Source organism: Cupressus sempervirens, chromosome 7 (genome assembly GCF_028749045.1).
Source record: "Cupressus sempervirens isolate cs-2001-9-10 chromosome 7, ASM2874904v1, whole genome shotgun sequence".
Classification (NCBI taxonomy): Eukaryota; Viridiplantae; Streptophyta; class Pinopsida; order Cupressales; family Cupressaceae; genus Cupressus; species Cupressus sempervirens.
In genome coordinates, this window is record NC_143124.1 from 357,665,935 (window position 1) to 357,691,076 (window position 25,142).

The 25,142-nt window shown below is 36.2% G+C and overlaps 1 protein-coding gene across 1 annotated transcript in view; it reads left to right on the forward strand.

Moving 5' to 3' along the window:
- Positions 1–1,329: 1,329 nt before the first annotated feature.
- ARFC1 (ADP-ribosylation factor C1) overlaps positions 1,330–25,142 on the forward strand; it is a 32,878-nt gene continuing 9,065 nt past the window's right edge. The window contains exon 1 of the mRNA XM_089791444.1: positions 1,330–1,732. Within this exon, the coding sequence (XP_089647570.1) occupies positions 1,541–1,732 (192 nt within the window). The 5' untranslated portion in view covers positions 1,330–1,540. The remainder of the gene's footprint in view (positions 1,733–25,142) is intronic.

Below are 25,142 nucleotides of genomic sequence, written 5' to 3' on the forward strand. Positions count from 1 at the left end.
AAGAAAAGTGGTCGGGGCACCTCCTAATTTGGAGCTACTGAATGACTTCAATTTCAATGCTTCCATACAAAATGAGGAAGCATCCGCAGGACATGTGAACTATTCTCAGAATGCCACATTGAAGGGTGCAAATTCGTGGAGCATTCAAAGAAGTGCTGTCCACTCAGACTGCCATGTCCACCCTCCCTGCAAGGCTCCCTTTGGGCCTTTTTTTTCAGAATTTTGCGAAGAGTAAAATAAAAGTTTGCCTCAAAAAAAGCTAATAGCCAATAAAAAAACATAAATACAATTTCTAAATTTTAGTTTAATGAAGGATATTTCTCAAACTATAGAGTAAGGGAAACAATTTGATGTTTGCACATTTTTCCAAGATCCAACTAATACTAGAAAGAGCTACCAAAACTATAGTCTCTTGCCTTACAACAAGGACTAATAATATCTAAGTCAATAGATATATTATATTAAGTACAAGTTTTTTTAAATTGATATGAGGTCGGAGCCAAGATCAATTATTATGTATTTTGGTTAATTATTATCATATATTTGTTTAATCGAGTAGATTCCACCCTTCTTGTCTAATATTAAGTACAAAATTATGTTAAAGGTTTTTCCTTAAATATATATGCATTGCATTCATGTCCAAACTCTAATTACTCAAAATGACCTACATGTACTAATAGCGGATCACATATGTACTAATAGTTGATCATTTTTTAGTTTTATTGGTTGCTTATTGGTCCATTTATAGAAAAAGTACTATAGTGGAAGTTCTAGTTGTGAGTATTGAGTGAATGTTTTAAAATGACACTTTCAGATCACTCACCAAATTTTGATATTCAAATTAGAAACTATAGATGTGCAAAATTAACCTACCGTCATATTCCTTTTCCGTGACTCAAAAATATTATTCCTAAAACTGCTTAATTTGTTTTTGCCATTTGCACAAGAAGAATCTTAATAAAAACTGAAAAACACGGGGATATAGAAACAAGTTGAGATTCGCATAAAATAATTCGAATTAGGAAAATAGCAGAAGCAATCGCCGTATCATTTGATGCCTTCGTCATTAACTCGTAACTAGATCTCTTAAAAGAGAGATTTAGCTGACTGCCAAATCCATAGACGGAAGTGGTCCAACGATCGAATCGCTCCTACTGCCCTGTCTTTTAAATAAAAATAATAATAAGCCTGTCTTTTTCAACTCAAACAGTCCTGCAGAGGCACGCTAAATTTTAAAGTGCAGGATCGACGAATACACGCTGACGTATTTCTGAAATCGCCACGCCTTTACAAATTCTAATTATCATCTCAAAATTTCAGTTTTTTTTTGAAACACTTTGATTGTTTCAGAGCACCAAATTGTAGCTCGAAGTTAAACCGGCAAATACTTTCAAACAAAGAAAACAATTGGATTTCTTTTTGTGAAAATTACATCAAAAGTTGTTCGTGACCTGAAGATCTGATTGAGTTATTTATTTAGGATTTGGGAGCTTGCAACTTCAATCGAGGTCAGTGGTCACCTGATTAAGTTTAAACACAAATGGGGGCTGTGATTTCCAGGCTATGGTTCATGCTTTTCCCGTCCAAGGAATACAAAATTGTCGTGGTGGGTTTAGACAACGCGGGGAAGACAACCACTCTGTATAAGCTGCACCTCGGGGAAGTGGTGGTTACACATCCGACCGTGGGGAGTAACGTTGAGGAACTCGTGTATAAAAATATAAGGTTTGAGGTGAGTGATGAACAAACCCTTTGTCCATGTTTAGAATTTAGATTAAAACCCCTATGCTAGGTGTCCATAAAGATATAATCAAGTTAGGGTTTAATGGAAAACATATTTTAGGGTTCCTCCTTGCGCGATAACCTTGACCTCATATGCATCGTACTGCGCTCATTTTTAATTTGGAAAATCTACTTTGTGGAATAAGTTTTGCCTTATGTTCCACTATGGGGGGTCCTGCACCTGAGATTTCCCTGGTTACTTTATGGTCTATTTTTCGCCAAATGTGTTTTTTTGGCAAAATTGTATAAAATATATATTTGCGCTCCAGAAACTTTTTGAAAAGTCATTCTCAATATGGTCGTGTTGAATGTACATGAATTGTTAAAATCGCGAAATATGAGTGTGCAGGTAATAAATTATATCGTTGTATGATAATTCGTCTGCAATATATGTATTTATCATTCTTTTGGCTTGCCATTTTAAATTTGGAAAATAATTTTTATCCCTTGGAATTTTCTCTCTTGCACATAGGTGCACAACTACAAGTAATATTTCATATCTACATGTCTCCTGGCTATTTGATCGAGGGAGTTTGGTACGATATCACCGATGTACACAGTTGAACTTTGGTGTTGAATGTGTAGGTTGACTCGAAATTATTGCGTTTGCAGTCCATTGCAGCATCCAATGGAAATTGCAAGCTTTTATTGGTCAAGGATTTGGTTGTTATATCCAGGAAAATATGTATCTTATTCTCTTCTGGTGTAATTGGGTGTTTGAGGGTGTTTTCACATTTATCTATCGGTATATTTTTTTTGGATGATAGCTTTGATTTAGACAACATGTCTATGGGTCATTGCTTCAGCGATCCAGGACTTTTACGTGGTCTTGTCCTTGGAATTGTGATGCTTGACCTAATTTTAACATTGAACATCTTTAACACCCGTTGAATCAATGACTGCTACAGAATACCAGATGATTAATCTCAAGGTCATATTATTCAACACCTGTTCCTCTGCAGACTGCATGAAGTCCGTAGGTTTGTTTGATATTACTTGGGAGTACGGTTCAGTACAATTTTTGATTGAATTTGGTGCATCTCTGGAGCAATGGTTTCATTCTTCTGAAGGGGCTTGAGTAGGAGGGATCTAAGTTGCTATTGGGGAAAATTTAGTTCTGCGTGGCTGTATTCATGCTCTTGCTATCTAGAAGATGAAACATCCTATTTAAATTGCAGGTGAGAGTAAACAAGATCATATTTAAACACTGAGCTCATAGGCTTGAGAATTGGTTTTATACCTTATGGACTATTGGTATGGACTATTGCCATGCTATCACAAACAGAATGACCAAGCACTGTTTTGTTTAAAAGACTACTTCGCAAAAAAATTCCATTGTTTGGCATTGTGCCAGAAAAAGGAGAAATGTTTCAAACATTACAATCTTATTCTTTTCATTTTTCAACAACCTTTTTATCAGCTAGACGCTATAAATTCTGCTTTTGATCTTATAGCTCTCCATTGACTGGGCTTTTCTTTGGTTAACCTTTTCCTGTCAGTGTGTGAAACGAGTTTTCTATTGTTTTTCTGCTGGTTGTTTTATACTGTAGCTGAACGACAACTTAAGATGAAAAAGAACACATGTAGGGATCAAGATTGTTGTGAGGTCTAGATTACTTATTATTTTGAGACCCAATAATCAATTCTAACTGTAATACATCTTTGTACTATAAATTTGACTGATTTGTTTTTGTATGATGCTAGATGGTATTAATTTGATAAATGATGGATATTCTATTTAAATAATGTTATATTTACTATAATGGTTATCTTAGGTTCTTTATTTAGATTCAATTTTTTTTAGTACTTTGTCCACTTTTTTTTGTGTTGCAACTTTTAGCCACATCTGCCTTTTAATATTTTAACAATTTCATGGTATCAAAGCGAGAGCTAGTTTGGGTATGATTCCCTAATGGGAGGGTTTTAATAATTTTTTCCTCAAAATTTATTTGGCAGGTTTTCATAAATTTTCCCTTAAAAAAAATCCTCAAAAAAATGGAATTTCGTATTCTCTGATTTGTATCTCCACTTTTGATTAATTTTTCAATTCAAAAATCATGTTTGATTTTGATCAATTTTTTACTTAAAAAATGGTGTTTGATTTTGATCGATTTTCCGCCTCAAAAATCATTTCCGGTATCTGTAATTTACGAAGTTTGTGTGGGATGTTATTTCAGGGATTTCTGTTTTAGGGTTTTTACCATTTTTTGAAAAAACAATGCTTTGTACTATTCAAAGCATAGTATTTTGCAGACGGTTTTTGGGCATCTTGCTCATCTGCAATAGTTTAGAGGGTTTGGTAGTTGTTCTCAGTTTGTCTCTATTTATGGAGAAGGGCAGCTTTGTTTATCCAACATTAGGTTGGATGTTTTTTTGAATGATTTGTGGTCAGCATTTTTGCAGATTTTGGGAAGGTGAGTGGCAGGCTTTACTGTCCTGTTGCAACCCATTCTGAAGAAGGAGGCAATCTTCTCTTTTTTTCTAGCTACTCTTGGTCATTGACATTTTAAAAGTCCAGGGAGCCCTGGACTTGGTAACAGCAGAATCTTCTGAAGAATTTAACTTCATCATGTAGCTGTAAGTTATATACTTGGTCACTCAGGTCACTTGTATTAGGGCCAGACTAGTGTTGGGTTCGAACTGGTAATTAGGTCTGGTCCAGTTTGCCTGTGGGTTCACCCAGGGTTCGAACTCAGGCAGGCTGGTTCATCCGAGCTGAACCTATGTCAAATCAGGGTTGAACCAGGGCAGACCAAGTGCGAAGCAGGTAATTTTGCACTGAGAAACATTTTATAATTTAGTGCGGAAAAAAATTACTACAGAATTTGAATAAGATCTTTAATATTATAAAACAAAATTTGCTGAAGTTCAGATTTTATTACATCAAATTAAACTAGCCCTCAAGATTTCTTGTGATGAAATTTATATATCTAATTGCCGATAATGATCATGTCTGATTAATTGGAAGCTCCCTACAGTGATAAATCATGTTTTGAAGTTCAAACATTAAACGATATCTTCAATAGGTGAAGGGAGTTGCAAGCTAATTTTAAAACATTTTGCAAGCTACTTTACAAACAAACAAGATCTCTGTTTGAGGTCTTGGAATGCATGAATGTTATTGATGCAGCTGATCCCTTTGGCACTGACATTGTTTCTGAATCAACTAATGCCTTTGATGATGAAAAAGAAGAAGATTTAGATAATCCATTAGACAATTGAAACTTAATATAAAGTTCCAATTGTTGAAAGTCAAAACAATGATACTTGAACTCAATATTATTATTTTGATATTTTGATGTTGATATGATGCTATGATTACAAGTTTATGGTGTTTTTGTTGTTTTTATGATACTATTTGACATTCTAATCTTAATTCATGCTTCTAGGCTGCATACATGCTTTTATACTTACCTACAACACACACACACGCAGAAAATTAATTTTCACATGTTTTTGTACTAACAAACCCAAACCACTTCTCCAAATTTTGCCATACCAGCAAACCAGTCCTTTGTACCTGAACTTGGAACCAAATTCGAACTGGTAACTTAGGTATAATGCTTGGACATATGTGCTAATGAATGCATATCAAGATTACTAAATTGAAAGAAGGATCAAGAGCCTTATAACACAAAAAGTGCATACACAAGGTAGGTGGAAACTGTATCTTTTGAGAGCTGCAGCAGAGATGTGCCAGCAGCCCCATCATCAGCTTGTCTTGCTTGACCATTGGCACGAAATTGGTTATCTGTATTTTGCCTGTAACCATTATGTTACCTTTTGCTTCCTACACCACCTCCATCAGGGACAACAGGAGGTTACAAACTTACAAGTGACAGACTTAGTGTAGAGCTCGAAGATTTCATTTCTTTTATTTGATCATATTTCATCCCACTTCCAACATGTGGGCTATCGACCTTGCAAGGTCCTCTTCCACATGCATAACGATCAAATTATTCTCAAATCTAGGTTGCCCTTGCAGCAGGAACTCCTCAGAAACTGGGCCAGAAGTCCTCTTTGCATAACTAGAATGCACACCAACACGAACCCCATCAGGTGAGCCATACATAGCTGTTGGGCTTTGTGTAGGAGCAACAGGTTGGGAAATAGAAGCTAGGGAGGGAAAAGTATGAGTAGTTAGAAGACCAGTTTTGCTCCATCCCTGATCACAAATTACAATCATTCCGCCATTAATGAACTTCAGAAATTTAGTGTAATGGCTCTTCAATGCTTTAGAGCTTAGCTCAAGGATGAACAACTTATGACTCAGAGAGACACTCTTTCTAGGTTGAGAGCCATTAATTCCCCTGTGACTGCTCTGCAAAGCCATATCCAGTAGAAGACACTTCGTCCTTAACTCCCGCAAAAGCTTCAACTTGGCTGCATGAGGGAAATAGATACCCTTCATGAAATAATTTGGAAGCCGCATACAAATTATCAAAGATCCAATCTGGTAGCAATGTGCCCCATAGTCCCAAATAAAAAACAAAACCTCTTCCCCTAAAAGGTGACAGAAAGTCAAACTACATAAAGAACTTATAAAGCAGCCATAAATATATGCTCTGGTACTACTTTACTGAGAGATAAAACGATAAGAAGTCATGATTGGGAGTTTAGTTTTACAAACAGAGGCCTTTTCAATAAACATTCATTCTTACTGTGATCTGAACAGAATGCATAGAATTGGCAAGATAGAGGAATAATGTCAGAATCTATTTATACCATTCTCTAATGACACATGATCTGGGCTATTACAGCCCCATTGGAATTGGTCTTTCCTCACACCACCGAACAGATTTAGTAATGCTTGTTGCCTTCTCAAACTCCCTGTAGCGGGGCTTTTACACTATATACGATTTGTTAAGGAATCAGATTCACCACACAAGATATTTCAATTTCCAAATCTGTCCAACTTCAACAGAATCCACAACCCTGCTCTCCACTGCTGACCTGCAGAATTTCCTTCCATCTCTCCTTTGAGCACAATATGACCTTCTTCCTTTGAATCCACCCCATTCCTTCCAAAGGTGATTTGTCGTCCCTTATAACCGTCAAATAGGCAGATGAATCTGTTGAACTGCCAAGATCCCATTGTCAGCGGTTGTTTCAACTAGCAACAGTCTGGTTGACGTCTTCGTATTGTCAAGAAGTTCTACTTTCTGAAGATTAACAAACCAAAATTAAGAGCAGGCACGATGCCCCTTCATCAAACTCCCTAGGCAGGAAAGAATCACGAGCTCCTTCAGCTCCTGCTCATGAAGGTAACATTATCATCCTTCACTTTCATTTTTAACTTCTTCCAGTTGGCTTGTCTTTGCAACCCTTATTTTGCTCCATCCAGATGTGCTTGATGCTTTCTTTTGCTCTTTTAGAGTTTCTCCATCTGCAGTCGTTCAAGCTCCACTTGCTTTTGATAACCTTGCCTTCGGATTCCTTTGTCAATTTCAAACTTCTATAATTCTGCCTCATCATCATTCATCCACTTATCTTGTTGTCCAACAAAAATAAATTTGTAGCTGCACTCTTCATGTTTGAGTCTGTACCTTTCATCTCTGCTACAACCTCCTTCACCAAGTCTATACTCCTTTCTTCAAGACGTTCTTTCAAACTTAACAGTGCCTCTATTTGCACATTTTTCTTCACAAACACTAATTCACCTTTATCTTCATTAGAGTTATCATCTTCTGGAATAAAAGCCTGCACAAACCTATTGGGCTCTGAATTTTTATGAACAACATATTTTTAGCCAATCTTTGAAGTGACCAAAGTCTGAAGTTAATAATGCTCTTGTTTCTGGATTCAATTGTGTGAGAACTTTTATCATCAACATTGCGGATCAAACTCCATGATCCATCATCAAGATGCAAGAGAGTAGAAGAACAAGAAAGATGAAATAAATGCTTTCAACTGCAGGGAATTAGAAATTTCAACATTTTCGTGCACTTGATAATCTTCTCTATCCTCTTCATTTTTAGCGTCTACAATTTCCTCTGCTGCTGCACTATCTACTTCTTCTCTTCTATTGTCTGCAGCCACAATTGGATTAGGAAAACAATTCTTTTCCAATGCATCCACTCTTCTTGCAATTATGTCCAACATCTCCCTAGAGTTTATTTTTCTCCACTCCATTCCAATTCTCATCCCAAGCCTGAATTCTTATGAACTTTCTTACACTAATTCCCATCCTTTCTTTTCAGGTAACCCTCTATACTCACAATCACAATCGATCTTTTTGGCCCTAGCTCTCAATTGCTGTGGATTCTCTCTCTTACCCATAACTATCCTTTTGAGCTCTTCTTAACCAACTGCTTTATTCTCTATTCAGTGATTCACCCACTGATCTTGGTGCTTGACTGCCTCACGCTTGGCAATTCATCAGCGCACTCAGGAACATAGGCTCTGATACCAGTTGATGGCAACACATACTCCCAAACAAAAAAATTAAAATCTCTGCCCTCAAGGCGGCAAAAACTCAAAGTGCAGAAAGAACTCATATGGTAGCCATAAATTTATGCTTGGGTACTACTGGGATGACTACCTTACTGATAACAGAAATGCAGAAATTACTGAGACAAAAACGATAAGAATCTATGATTGGGAGTTAAGTTTTACAAACAGAGGTCTTTTAAATAAACACTCATTCCTCACAATGATATGTAGTATAGAATGCATAAAATCGGCTCTATAGAGGAATAATGTTGGGAATGTATTTATAACATTCTCGAGTGACACATGGTCTGGGCTATTGTGGTTCCATCGAAGTTGGTATTTCTTCACACCTCAGAATATACTTAGTGATGCTCAATGCCCTCTCTACCCATACACAGAGAAACAACGAACAAGAAAGCAGAACTACAATGAGTCTTTTTGGACTCCCTATAATAGTACTTTTACACTATCTATGATTGCCCAAGGAATCTTATTCAACATACAAGATAGCTCAATTTCCTAATCTGTCTAGTTCAACGGACACCACAACCCTGCTCTCCACTGCCAACCTGTAGAATTTTCTTCCATCTCTCATTTGTTTATGATATGATCTTCTCCCTTTTAATCCACCCCACTCCTTCCAAAGGCAATCTATCTACCCTTATAATCACAGAACAGGCAGAGAAAAACCTATAACAGTTGCTCATATTCATGGAATCACCCAACATGAAAACTTGGAACAATTACTCATTGTTAATAATCACGGAATCACTCAACATGACAGATTTGTAAGACTCACAGCTAAGCCTTCAATCACAGACTCTCTCAACATGAACTGTCATGGCATCTCTCAACATGACATCCAACTCCCATCATGGAATCTCTTAACATGATGACATCATGGACTCTCTCAACATGATGTTCACTATCGCATAGTGAAAGAGTTATCATAGCTGATCTTACAATCTCATTTATTCACACAAGAATAAAATAGGCATTAACACAATAAGACTTAGTTCCATTTAAGTCTCAAATTTTACAAACATTACAAGCATATTTGAGTATGATGGGGATTCCATAAGTACTCCCTCTTAACTATGAAGCCTCCCTCTGAAGCTTAAATCTCCCTCTAAAGCTCAACATCGCCCTCTGGCGCTATAATCTATATCTTTTTGCATCCCGCAACCAAGGGAGAGTAATAAAAATCAATCCATCATAAATATTAATGCTAGGAGCATACTAGAAATATACATAAATAATTATAGAATTCTTATGAAGCCCAGGAACTCAACACTAATGAGCCACTGATCACGATTTTTCAATCTTAATACAATCTTCTACATTATGTTCCCTACTGAATTGACTTGCTCTGTAATTATGACTCTTAAATGCCTATTTACTCTACCTTGTTCTCATTCACTGCACACACCTTTTATTCAATTCACTTGTTAATTGTTCTTTATTTACATTCATCCTATGAGTGTGACTTTTCAACTTCAAAAGTCATAACTTTTATTCAATTCCTTAAATCTTTTACTTAGCACTCAAAGTCACATCTTTTTGAAACAAATTGAAACCTTTTTACAAACTCATAGTTTATCGGTTTGTATTTTCATAAACATACCTGCAACACCAATATTGGTTTAAATATTATTTTTAGTGGGCTTTAGAAGATTGTTCATCAAAGTAAATTACCTTTTTTGATCCCGATAACCTCCGTTGACCTGTGTGTCTTTAATATTCATTTTTGTTTTTCATGACTCGTATTTGGGCAATATCCCTTGTTATCGGGCCTTGTCCAATATGCATCGTTATATACAATTTAAAATTCATTTGCAATCCTAAGAGCAAACAGGAGTTTCAACATCTCCTACCAAATAACTAGTACTTAAAAAAAGGAAACAGAGCAATATCAACAAAAAAACACACTTATCTGACAATCTTTTGAGATCCTTTGGCGAATTTACCCCAGAGTCTTATAGAATCCCAAAAGATGATCTTACCCTTTAGCACAGAACTCTTTCCTGCACACACAGATTCAGATAATCTTACACAGTCATGAAATCCTCATAATAATGGAACTCCAGATCAATCTGAGAACTCCGCAGGTAGCTTTATGGAAACAACTTCAACAACTTTGATCAATTTTAACACAAACACAGAAAACCCAAAGCCAAAATTGTTGGTGTCGAGACTGTTTGCAGGAAGTGTAGACATCCCTCAAGCTCCAAAAAAATAATGATAATCTCGAGCAAATAACTGCAATATCAAGTTTCTTCTTCCATGTTCTTTATTCACTTTCTTTCCTTCCTGGTATAGATTCTGCACTAGCCGACGACCATGCTCATGTTAATATTGGCGGTGACCATTAAGTGTCATTTCATATGACTACAGTTACCAAAACAGAAGATGCAACATTTTATTTGGCCACAATATTTCTAATTCACTCCCTTGCCGTTCCTGTGAGAGTTTGAATTGCTCAATCAAAGAGCCGTCAGTTACAAATGTACAAGATTAGATTAAAAAAAACTGCAAACCATCATAAATAAAATACAACCAGTAATGTTACAACTACATCTGTAAAGAAGTTCCTCATAGTCTGCAATGGCTGTTTTCTGCTCTATTATTCATGATTGTCTCATGCAAAATCTCCTTAGGTTTGAAGCGACTGAGAAAGGAAGGTCTATCTGTGAAAACATACTACCTTATAACGTGTTTATCTTTTTTTTTTTTCTAACTATTTCAGCTATAGTGATGGATTAACGCTATAATCACAAGTTTCTTCATAAAGTTGATGCTGTCATTTAAACACAAATATACACGCGATCAACCAAAGATAGAATTAAGAGTTTGAGCATGATTAAGCAATGTGCTCGCAGAGTTAAATTTGTTGGGAAAAGAATCATGAGCAACACTAAGGCACATAAATAGATGGCAAACTCTAAAGAAGATAACATGGCAGAGGAAAGATCTTGCCAAGAATTTTAATCTTGATATGAACCCAAACAAAAGACCCGATAAAAGAGAGTTCAACCGATTGATGCCAAATGTATAAGCCAACGATTTACTTCCTCTTTAGAGGAGAATTCGAGCCTAGAAACAAGAATATCGACCACAGCAAATCACACATATGAAAATGGAAATCCATTAGTCGGGCCTAAAAAAAAGATTATTCGAGCCGATTCAAACAACAAGGATGCAAACTTCATGCCAAAGCACAAGGATAAGAAATAAATTTGAATTCACGGTAACGAGAGAGACGACTCACGATTCCAGATTTAATGAAAATATGCTGCTATGAATAAAGTTTAGGGATCAAACAAGACACAAATAAGTGAAACACCATGATGCCAACTCAATACACATGTATACTTGGAGTTCAGTCAGTGCGAATCATTTAACTCTGCCAGCACCATATAGACAGGGACAGGTTTGGATATACTCAAATGATCTTTAAAAAGAATGACATAAGTAGCCACGCCAAATATAAAGAATATAGAACATTGAAAAGACATACACAATGTTGTTGAGTGAAGGTACTCAACCTTGAGCATCTCCCAACCTTATGATAATTACAGAAAAGAATGAAATTCACACACAGCTATCAAGCCAATATAAGGTTTATACAAATTCCTTTATTGCTATAATCAAAACTGGGCTTTGATACCATGTTAAGTTTTAGCCTAGGAATCAGATGAAAAACAACAATAAAGAAATAATAAAAGAGATGCAATAGTTTAAAAAACTGCAATATATCGCTAATATCGTGAGATATTGTGAGCAAAACTGCCAGCCGATATAATCACCAAATAAATCGCCGATGATATTTTGAAAAAATTGCACTGCATTTGGGATGAAAAAATCACGGTTTTTATGATTTTTGGGTCAAAAAACTGCTGATTAAGTCAACTTGGAAAACAATAAAGTTTTTAAAAAAATGTTTAGAGCTTTTCATTTTCCCGTAGGCTGTGACGGCTAACAAAAGGGCTGCGATGGCTGCTGAGGAAAGGTGCGATTACTAAGGACTATTGAGGTACACAGATTCAAATTGCTGAGAAAACGTAGAAGCACAAATTCAAACACATGAATTATTTTGATAATATGCCTCAAAGATGTAGACACATAATGGTTTTGCTCTTCAACAGGTTATAGAAAACATTTTTGGAAATTTGAAATTAGTATAAATTAATAACTGTATATCTAATAAATTATAATATTGTATATTTATTTTTAATGCTAGTATACAATTGTTTATAGTGTTTATAAATAAATAATTTATCATAGAGAACAAATATATTTATTTATAGTCTTCATAATTATTTATTAATATATATCTATAAAAATTATATATTTTCAAATGTTCGATAAAAGTGCCGATTTTTTTGCCGAGTTTTCCAAAATTTTTGAGCTAGTCGAGATATTTCCGAAACCGAGTTTATCAACTATGATACTAACAACACCAAAAGATATCTTGGGAAAACCCTTCTAGAATGAAGGGAAAAATCCAGCCACACAACACAAATATCTTTATATTGATCATAAAGTGTACAATGCCCATCACTTGATGTGATATAAATAACTTAAGGAGAGACTCTTCATATACCAATTGAAGGTCTCCAATTTCCCAACATGTGTCTATTATAATTTCAAATATAACTTTTCGAATTTCCATGCCTCAACGCATGTTGAATGACGTGTGTTTACATTTAATATTACAATTTAAATATAAGTGTCCTTTTCAGCTGAAGGTGACAATAATGGTAAAAATGTTCATATTCCCAGAGATAAAGATCTGTATCGCAGCTACAACCATTAACAATTATTGTAAATTGATGATGTATTAAACAAAGGAGCTGAAAGTTCCTTAAATAGATTTACAAAAATGTGTTTCTAAAAGAAACAATCATGAACAAAAAATGAAAATAGAAACTACATAATAAACTAAATACTAAGATGACCATGAAAGAAACATTAGAATATTCTAATACTATCAGGCTCAGAATATTCACGACCATCTCCTTTTCTCCAAGTATTCTGCTATGTAATTTCTGACATGAGGTAGATACCTATTCATTGTGGAAACAACCAGTTGGGAGTCTCCTTTCCAGCAGAGGAATGAGAAATTCAATAGCAAGCCACAAACCTTCCGGCAACATCTAGATTTCTGCTTTATTTTTTTTCACATGATAAGCAACAAAGAGTCATAACCAACATTCCTTATGCATCTTGAATGATGCATCATTCCTAGACCCCATCAAAACTCAGCTTCTATCAGGGCTGAGATGGGTGGAACCATCTTACAAGTTACTCTCTTCCTATCCATATTGACTAATCTTGATATTTAATGGGAGTTTGAATTATGATAGTTAAAATTGAATAAATCTTGTCATAATAACTTTCTTAATTCCTCAAATTTTGGAATCTTTGTTTGTTGTCTCTTTTTTTGGCATCACAGGACTGTTATTCTTGTTTGTTATTTATCTTATCTTTATATATGAATTCTTGGAAGTTGTATTTTAAGATATAGAACACCACATAGTGCTTTGTTATAGTATAGGTAAATGTTAAATTTTCATTTATTTTAATGAAAATGTCTATGGTTTTATGTGCAGCTTTCAGTAAATCACTGTTAAATTTTTCCATTGATTGCAACAATTAGTAAATTTAATATTTTTTAAAGACTGACATTGCATATTCCGCAGATGAGTATCATTAAGCTTTAGCCTTTTGCAGAATACACTACCATGTTGGGTGAAATGATAAATTTAGATGAAAACATATCGTTAAAGTCTATTACTAAGATATCACAATCAAGCAGAATGATTTGGAAAGAAAAGGAACTTGGAAGTTAAAACATGAGGAAAATGTGCCTTGACTATCAAGGAACCTGTAGCAAGAATATGCCACATCCTGCACCAGCTGCTTCGTTAGCAAGTTGCACTTGGTCATTACTGGCCTGGGTAGCTTGTCCTTAGCACCAATTCCCATGCAGCCAGTTGCAGCTGTACTGAATGTGTTCTGTATGGTGCTGTTGGTTAGGAAGCTGGCAATAGATCTGCTTATCATTGTACAGGGTTAAAGCAGACTGCGGAAGACTGGTAAAAGGGAGAATGTCCTGTCTGGTATTATCTGAATTAATCAGTCCTTTACAGTTTGCCACCTTTGGTATTTTATGATTATAGAGTCATCATGCTTTAGAGTACTTTGGTAGTAGGACATTTCATCTCATATGTCCAATACCAATGTCAATTCAGTTTCAACATTCTTATTGGTTGCATCATCAATGCTTGATTCGTATGTTTTTTTGTGTATCACTTGATTACCTTTGATAATGGCTTTAATTTCAACATGAGGCATTTCATTTTGGAGTCTGTGTCAAAATCAAGCCCGAGAGAAAGGATTTGGCAGAGATTATGCAGGAAGGGGGCATTAATTAACCTGTATTTCATTTTTCCCGAGTTGTTTAGTGGACCGAATCCCCATCTGTAAATTCTTCATATCATGCTGCTAATGTGATTGTGTTGTCTCATCACCATCTCTCCAAATCTTGTTCTATAACTAATACTCAAAATGTGTTTGAAGATGGAGTGATTCCTCTCAAGCCATAGCTCTAGAGGATGAAGAAAGAAGACTAGTTTAGATACTGGCTAGAATTTCTGACGTTTGGATTGATTTGAGAATTCGTAGAAGATGCTAAGGATGGGTGCTTGCTCAACTGATCTGGGATAAAAAATACTAGAGAAGGAAGAGGGCAACATATATATTACAAACAATTGCTTTAACTGATTCTTGTCATTATGATCGGGGGGACCTTAAAAACCTTGTAGTTTTAGGTCATCGTTGCCTCAAATGTATCTTGCTAGATCAACTAATGAGTTAGACAGAAATTTCAGGTCAAATTATATGAACTCAAAGCTGCCTGAATGTCTTTTCTGTCTAGGGTTGACGATGTCTTTGATTTGTAAGCTTGATTAGTAAAGGAAAGTAGAAACTTTAGACCATTTACATGGCCCCAAATCTGGCTGAATACGTATCTTTAGTCCACGGTGGAAGATGTCACTGAATTATTGGCCTTGAAACTGTAGTTGCATTAAAAATAATAAAGGATACTGAGCTTTTAGAATGTTGAAATCTGGTTAAGGCTAAACTTAAAGAGGAAGTAAAAAACTAAGATTTAAACAGAAAAAGGGGTACGTGCATTGACATCTAACTCTTTTTCTCTTTCGATATGTTTCTCAATCAATTTTACATTCTCCAGTATAATGACTTCTTACACACTTTGTACTTTACTCTCTATCTCTTACCTTTGTCGAAGATTGTAGCTGTGATAGAGATCTTTATCTCCGACTTTGCTATATTTTGAAAAAGAGATAATACCTCTATATTTTGTTTACAGCTGGAGAATATATTAATGATGATATTTGAGAAATTATTGTATGAAGAGACGTGTCATGCAAAGAGGCATGTGTTCGGAAATATGAAGAGACTTATTTCTTGGAAATTGAAGAGACCTTCAGTTGTGAGATGAAGAGTCTTTCATTTTTTTATATAAATTGTATTCACTGGAAACCGTTGTACACAATCATTTTTATTGTCAATAAAAATGACTTTTCTGGCATTGCTGTGTTTTTCCCTTCAAGTGGAAGGGTTTTCCCATGATAAATGTTTTGCGTCTTTTGTATCTATTTTGTTCTTCCTTATTGCCGTTTATCATTATTCTGGGTAAAACATCGACAACCTTCTTAGAGTTTTTTGCCCACTAAATGTAGTGGTGTGTCATGCTGATCTTGCTCTAGACAGATGTGACATCACTGTGAGAATTCTAGTGAGCAACTCAATGTAAGAACTCTAATGAGGAACCCTGAAGAAAGTCATCCTGCTGCTGCTCTTTGAGAAAACTAGAAAACAAGCCGCAAGATCCTGCAAAACAAAAAGTGTACAGACATAGCAAATGGATGCCAAACACAATGAGGAAGCTATCCTTATTCCTTTTGCCAAACATAACTGTTTGCACACACAAAAATTTGGAGGATACATATTCCTTATGCTGGCCATTGTCTGCCTATTGTAAAGATGCCAGTGCCACATATGGGGCAAATTTTCTTTGGAATTAATGGTGCAGCTTTTTGGTCAAGGGAGGATCACCTGAGACTGGGCAAAATGCTTCAAAACTCAGTGCCAAAAATTAATTCTAAACTCTCTTAGAGGGAAAGGGAATAAATTTTGGCACATACTTAACTTAATGGGTAGAAGAATGCACTTAAAGAAAGGTAGGGAGGAACTCCTATTCCTCTGATTCATCGCCTAATAGTTGGTAGAGCTAGCAGCTGGTTGATGCTTGCATTATTCAAAAGATCTGTTGCCTTGCACTCCTTAAATCAACAAAGGTAGATAACCTCAACCTCAAAGCATGAAAGCACAAGTATATGTCACACACTTTACTTAATGGGAAGAAGAATCTACAGAAACAACGGTAAGGATAATTGCCCATTCCTCTGAATTGTCATTAATATTGGTAGAGAAGGGAGTTACTGGATGCTTATTGCACTTCCTACCTCAAAGCACAACTAGAGATATCAGCCACAATTGTTGCTTCCTTGACATGAAGAGCCATAAGCATTTATTCTTGATCATAGAGATCTTTGACTTGTTAGAAATTTCTAATACTAGGAAGACAGAAATGGTAGGCAGGATGCTCCAAGTAGCTCAAAATCTGAAGGTCCAAAATAGCCTATGACAACTTGTATGTTAAGATACATGCCAATCATGACTATTTAATTGCTCTTTGTTTATAGAGAAAAACAACACTACCATAACTTTTGCAGGTGGTGAAAGCTGGAGACTTTTACTGTCCTTGATCACCCTCTACTTGGCTGTTACGAAGTAATTGGTAAAATACATGCTTGTTATTAACAGAGATCGAGAGGTCATTTTATACAAAAGAATGGAATGACGTTCCCTTAGGAAATGATCGTAAAGAATAGAAACATTTTATTCTAGCTGAAAGATAGCTACAAAAGCTACAACTAACGGAAGCTAACTAAATATTAAAAATATTCTAATATTTACAATAGATTACAAATTGATTACCATCAACTAATAATAGATGATTATCTATAGTCGTAATACCTCTCTTAATGGTTAATCTATCTACAACACCAAGCTATCTTTTGAATTTGACAAACTTATCATGACCAAGAGGCTTGGTGAGAATGTCTGCTGTCTAATTTGTGGTAGGAACATACTACAAATCTATTGTCTGATCTTCAACCAACTGGCATATGTAGTGACAGTGAACATCCACATGCTTGGTTCGTTCATGGAAGACTAGACTTCGGGCTAGCTTGATAATGCCTTCGTTATCAACAAACAGAGTAGTTGGTCCTGTTGGTGACATCTGCATATCCCCAAGCATCTAACGAAGCTAAACAACTTTACATTGTAACAACTACTTTTCCTGGGTCTCAACTAACATCATATCATATCCAGGAAATATGGTTAACACTTCATATTCATGGGAAGATAGTTATAACAGATACTTTCATGTGAATGAGATTAATGGTTACAATCAGTTAAACGAAAATTTCATAAGTAACAATTGAAGACACCATCAATGAATTTAACAAGGAATTTAAAATTTACATAACGTAGAATTCAAAACTGAAATCCATCTACGAATGCTTTTGCAAAACCCAGGTTATTCCATAAATACCGCTTAAGGAACAAATAGCTATACTACTTTATCCTAATGACAAATACCTTCAAGTACCACTGTATCATCTAGGGCATCAAATACCACTGTATCATTTAGGGCATCAAATACCACTGTATCATTCTTTTTCTCCCTATTGTTAACTATGGTAATAACATACAGCTAGAAGATATGCTCATATTCATTATTCACATAAATGAAAGAGTGAAATAACAGTCCATCAGATAAACCTATCTCTTGTATATAGATATATTCCATGTTTAGTTGAAAGATCAATCGATCGAACTGGTTACCAATTACATTGATGAGAAAAGTTGCTTTCATCAAAGGAAATAACTTAATCAATGATATAAATCAATCCATCATATCTTTTACTTGTATAAACATCATAAAAGTAAAATACCTGTTACCAACAAATGTTTGAATGCATAACTTATCTTTGTCTAGTGCATGTCTTGACATCTTGTGTAGAGGGGAAACATTGTCAGGGGCTTAACCTCCCAATTGTGGACCCTTAAAATATCCTCACATAATCTCATTTGAGAAAGGCCCTCCATACCCGAAATAGACAGAGAACACCATGTTCAGCCACTGAGCATCCTAGTACTTAATTCCACCACTCAACTTGACAATAGGGTATATGAATTGGACAAACATGAGCTTACTTGGACGTTTTTAGAGTTTAATTATATATTTTATCATGTTTGATAGTTTTGATTTCTTTTTTTTTTTTTTTGTAGGGATCTCCTCCACCTCTTCACCCTCTTTCATTCGTCCTTCCGACCAGGGTGAATCCTTGGTGATCGATCATGCTGCTGAGCATGAAATTCCTCCATTAGCAGTATATTGCTAACTCTTAGCTGAAAACATGAGATAAAACAACTCTAGCATTAGGCCGTTCTTGTGATTCAGAAATTATGAAATAAGATGTTTCACAGACGTACGTAGAATTGTTCATTATGAGAGTCACGCTTGTGCATTCCAGCTCATTTTTGAAGCTAAACAATTGGCATTTAATCATGAAGAAAGAACAAGAAAGGTTGGCAGACATGAGCTGAGTACTTATACTTGTAACATTTAAACATAAAATGATCGAGGAACCATGGCAGGTTTACATTTATCAAGATAATTACTGGCATTGATTTCTGAATACGAAGAATGAAAGTAAACATAACCTGGTCGTTGATCAGTGAGACTCAGGAAGTCTTGACTGAGCGGCTCAAGCCATTTGAACTGTAGGGAAAATGTTAGAAATATGGCATGTTAAATCTTGTGAGGTAAATGAAGCTTGACCTTTCAATGTAAAGAAAGCCAAGAGGGAAGAAAAGGTGAATGTTGTCCTCGGCAATGTGAGAAGTTTTTAATATAATGCCGCGGCCCAAGGTGGCAGTTTTAAAAACAAGATCCTCGGTTTTCTTGAGTTCGCCAATTTGAAAAGAAGGGGGCGCCAAGTGTACATGTCGCCTCTCATAGAGAGTTATAAGTTTGAAATATTAAAGAGCAACATTGAAAAACATTTATATATATACATACACACACACACATATATATTATTCTTAAATGATTCCATCATGCTATTATTGTATCTAAAGTTGCATTCATTAAAAATGCGTGTAACTATATACATGCGTAGTTTGGAGAATATTGTTTATTATAACATCATATCCTCTTGATGTATGCACATGTATATATATACATACATTAATAAGTACGAACTATAAATATCCTAGTAGTATTCTATATATATATATATAGGTGATGATAAAAGAAAAATGGACATGACATCACCAAACAACAAAGGTAATGGTTCTAAACATGAAATTTGATAATGATAGCTATATATTTTTATATGTGTTTGACCAAGTAGCTCATGGTATTGCCCAATGTACACTCTTGCTTGCCTAGTCCTTTACCCTTAGCCATGGTGATTCAAGATTCATACTTACTTGCCCAATGATGGTGGTGCCCCTGTGCTCAATTCTTTTCTGACAATGCTTCCACTCTTTTGGCATGCATCCTACAAGGAAATTTTCCACAATTAAATCATATTACCAGAACAAGTTATTAATCATAAACAATCATAACGGCTAACCGCCTTTTTAGTTCCCATGAATTCATGATAAATAACCAACTTTCCAAAATAGCTTGAAAATATCATCATAATGATTAACTAGCATGCCAACTTCATATGAGATTATAATGATTAACCATCTTACCATTTCACATGATTGTAACTAATTTTACCTGTCAATAGACTTCACATGATGCCTTAGTGGTTATATATGAACATTTTGAATAGAGCCAAAAATTGGGTTGTAACACAGATCTTGCCTTAACATTCCCTCTGTATTCGGCCTCTGTAGAGGAGAGAGAAACTGCTTGTTGCTTCTTACTAGTCCATGTGACTGCACCGGATTTCAAACTGAACACATATCCAAAAGTTTACTTTTTATCGTCAATAGAGCCTGCCCAATCTGAATCTGTGAACCCACTCTGTCTAGGATTAGAACTTCAAGAGTAAAGAAGTCCATATTCTGAAGTGCCTTTCACATAATGAAGCATACACTTTGTGACCATCCAATGATCAACCTTAGGAGCTGTCATAAAGTGTGAGATGTAGCTAACTGCAAAGTTGATGTCAGGCCTAGTAGCAGAGAGGTAGATGAGGCTGCCTACTAGTTGCTTGTATGTAGTATCATCAACAGAAGGAGAATCAGACTTTGCGGATAATTTGAGACCTTTCTCCATAGGTGTAGATGTAGGATTGCAATCCTACATACGAAATTTGTCTAACAAAGCCCTGACATATTTGGACTGAGAGATGAATATACTAGAAGACTGTTGTCAAACCTCACTACCTAGGCAATAATGCATGAGCCCAAGGTCAGTCATATCAAAGGCTGGCATAAATTTTGTTTGATTTCTTGAATCAAAGATGCCAAACTGCTAGTGATGATCAAATCATCCACATAAATGAAGGATGATGTCATTGTCAGTGGTCTTGATGTACAAATTTGAGTTTGAAGAACTCCTCTGGAAGCCTTGATCATTGAGGTATTTATCAATTTTTATGTACCATACCCAAGGGCCCCACTACAAGCCATAGAGAGCTTTTACCAATCTGAGAACTTGATGGTCTTTACTAGTAACCTTGAAACTAGGAGGCTACGTCATGTAGACCTCTTAATGGAGATCACCATTCAGGAAAGCACTTTTGATGTCCATTTTATGGACCTTCTAGCCAAACTGAGCTGCCATGGCTAGGACTAATTTGATGGTGCTCATCTTTGTAGTAGGAGCAAAGGTTTTCTCATAATCAATGCCCTGATGCTGAGCAAAGCCCTTCGCAACTAAATGAGCTTTGTACTTATCCAAAGTACCATCCGATTTGTATTTGATTTTGTAAACCCATTTGCAACCAATGGGTTTCTTTCCTGATGGAAGATCAAAAAGGACCCAGGTGTTATTCTTCAACAGGCTTTGGTGTTCAGATTTCATGGCTTGTTCCCACCTTGGATTTCCTTTAGCCTCGAAGTATGTTTGAGGTTCAAACACATCGTGAATGTTGGCCATCAGAGAAAAGTTGACAAACTCTTTACATTTCCTCTTTTTTCAAAGAGTTCTTCCATTAATGAGCTCATTATCACGAAGATCAGCAAGTGTTTTAGCCCACCGCTTAGGTCGGAGAGGAGAACGACCAACATTAGTATCAGGAGATGCCTGGTGATCAGGTTCCTCATTCAAAGAATCTGGATCAAACCTAGGTAAAGCATTTACAAATTGTGGTGATCCTGCAGGAGAAGCTGGAGGTGTCTGTACAGGGATCATTGGTATAATTGGAGTTGCAGGAGCTACTGGAGCCCTCCCATTAGGTGGACCTAATGAAGACTAACTCCCAAATCATGAGACTTCATAGGCTGGTCTACTGGATCATGAACAGGAGAAACAAGCATGAATGGTCCTCACTGCTCATCAAAGACTACATCACAACTGTAGATGAGATGAGATGTCTCAACATCGATCAGGGGGTAGGCTTTGGGAAGATACTGTATCCAATGAGCATGAGTTTTTGACTCTTGGCAACCAACTTGGTGCGTGACGCATCAGGGATCCAAACAAAAGCAAGGGAACCAAAAACCTTCAAGTGACTGAATTTGGGCTTGCAAATTGACCAGGCCTCTTCTGAAGTTTTACCTTTGACCGCCACTGTGAGTGACTGGTTCAAAAGATAAACTGTAGTGTTGACTGCTTCTACCCAAAACTTCTTTCAAACATGCTTGTGTTCAAGCATGGATCGAGCCATCTCGGTGATTGTTCTGTTTCGACGTTCAACTACATGATTCTGTTGTGGTGTGTGAGGTGTTTTTAACTGACGTTTGATGCCATGAGTATCCAAGAAGCTAGAGAAATCATTAGAACAAAATCCCCCCCGTTGTCTTTTTTAAGAGTAATAATAGATTTCCCAGAGTCTTTTTCAACTAAAGGTTTAAACTTTTGAAATACAAGAAATGCTTTTGATTTCTTTTTAAGGAAATACACCCACATTCTTCTATTGAAATCATCAACAAACTACAAAAATACCTAGACCCAAGAACAGGAGTGGCCATAGGGTTGCAAATATTGGCATGAACAAGTTGAAGGACCTGAGAAGTTCGCCATGAATCGCCACTTGTGAAGGGTGTACGATGTTGCTTCCTAGCCTGTGATGCATCACAAACTCCAAGTTGCTAAGTTTGAATCTCTGTCAATCCAAGGACAAGCTCATCCCGAGCAAGCTGAGAGAGATAGTGCACATTTAAGTGCTCATATCGTTGATGCCAAAGTGTGCTAACGGAAGACTGTTGAGCAGCCATAGCTAAGTCCCGAGAATCACCATAATTAGTAAGTCGAAAAAGACCATGATCCTCAAGACCCACTGCAACAATAGATTGAGTCGCCCAATCAGTGATGGTACATTGATGAGAATTGAAGGTGACATCCAAGTGTGGAGAGAATGTCGTAGTAACTGACTGACTGAGAGTGGATTTAGTTCCATCCTTGGAACTGTGGAACATAGTACACATTGAGGAAAATGAGATTCCTCCTAGCAGATTGAATCTGAATGTTGCCTTTGCTGACAACAATGTACTTTTCTCCGCCACAAAAAATAATAGTTTGAATAAGGATGGTAGTTAGTAAACCAATCTCTGCGGTGAGTGAAATGACGAGAGGCACCTGAATCAATATACGAGGTAGACGACTTCACATGATTTGTAGGTCTTTTAGCCATGAAGGCGTAAAATGGAGATTCCGTTTGCATAGTATGCTCTGCACTGTTTGCTTTGTTCTACGAACCCAATTGCTTAGATTGTGCAGCTAATCATTTCCGATATTCAACCTTCATGTGACCAAACTTGTGGCAATAGTTGCATTGAATGTTCTTCTTCCGGGAGCCATCTGATGCTGGAGCAGAAGACTTCAGCTGAGATGACTGCTGGAACTTACCTTTATCCTTTTGAAAGGATTTTGCAACAAAGGCTTGTTCTATGGAGGTGGAGGTGGAGCTGGTCCCGAATCATTGTTTCCACTGATCTTACTGAAGCAGAAGTGTGCAGAGATCAGTGAATTTCAAATCAACACAAAAGACGTGATGTTGAGAGTCTTGATAAAATGTTCATAGGATTTTGATAAACTCTAGAGAGTGACAATCACAATTTCCTCTTCCTCCATCTTGCGACCAATGTCAAGCAATTGATCACGGATTTCTTGAATCCTATTTAGGTGTGCTTGGAGTGTGTTTCACTCATCCATGATAATAGAAAACAATGTTCTTCGAGAAGAAAACTCTGCTTTTGTCAGAAGTCTCACGAAGACCTTTGAGATGTGCCCATATCTCGGCAGTTGTCTTGTCGGATGGAATCTAAGAGAGCTGATCATCAACCATAGATAATTTGAGAAGCATCATTGCCTCTCTATTATTTAGATCCCATGTATCCTGAGCAGTACTAGGAGTAGTCGGACGCTTCGTAACACCCATAACAAGTTGATTGGTATTCTGATATTAAAAAATTGCGATGATCCACTGCTTCCAAGTGCCATAATTTGACAATTGAATTTTGAGTTGTGCTCGAGTAGAATGTTTGTCAGAGATGCATGGCACATTTTGCAATAAAAAAATTGAAAGTTTGCGATGACACGTTCTTCGAGGTAAAAAATGAAAGACTTAGAGAATTTGGTGAGTGACCCAGAAGAGAGCTCAAAAAATCCAAAAGGAATATGTTGTTGGTTTTCGATCTGTTGGCTTGAAAATTGAGGCACCTAGAAAAATTAGACAACCCAGTTGAGCTCTCGAAAAACCCATCAAGAATTTGGAACCAACAAAATTTTCCAAGGTCGTCGGCAGCTATGGAGGTCATTTGTTGCAGAGAAAATGGCAATTTGAAGTAGCAAACAATTGATTTTTCCATAGAGATGAAAAAAGCGTTGTTTCTAGCAGAGATGTCACTGAATCATTAGATGATTGCTCAAATAAACATGTGCAACTGCACGTTTTGGATGAATGGCCACAACAAGAGTCATCTGCAAAAAACGTGATTTACAGAGAAAGTTGTGACCACTTCCAAGAAGATCAAGCTGCTATTGGGAGGTGTTTGTGATGCAATTTAGAAAAAATGAGCTCTGCAATAATTTCAAACTTGACCAGAGACCAAGACCCGCGATTTGCATAGAGGAAATTTTCACTGAACAAAAACCCTAGGCAGATTTTGGAGAAAACACCTTCGAAATGGTTGTGAAAAATCTGAACAAATAATTTCAAAAGGAATTATAATTTTTCCAAAAAAATTTGAAGTATAGGTTCTGATACCATATTACGAAGTAATTGGTAAAATACTTGCTTGTTATTAACAGAGACCGAGAGGTCATTTTATACAAAAGAATGGAACGATGTTTCCTTAGGAAACGATCGTAAAGAATAAAAACATTCTATTTTAGCTGAAAGAAAGCTAAAAAAAGCTACAGCTAATAAAAACTAACTAAATATTAGAAACATTCTAATATTTACAATAGATTACAAATAGATTACCATTAACTAATAATAGACGATAATCTATTATCGTAATATTGGCATCAACTTGCTTTTCCTCAATCAAAATCACAATTTCAGAATACAAAACTTCCAGAAAGAACCATGAAAGCTCTTCACTCTCAATTTGACAAACCCACAAAATCGCTGTAT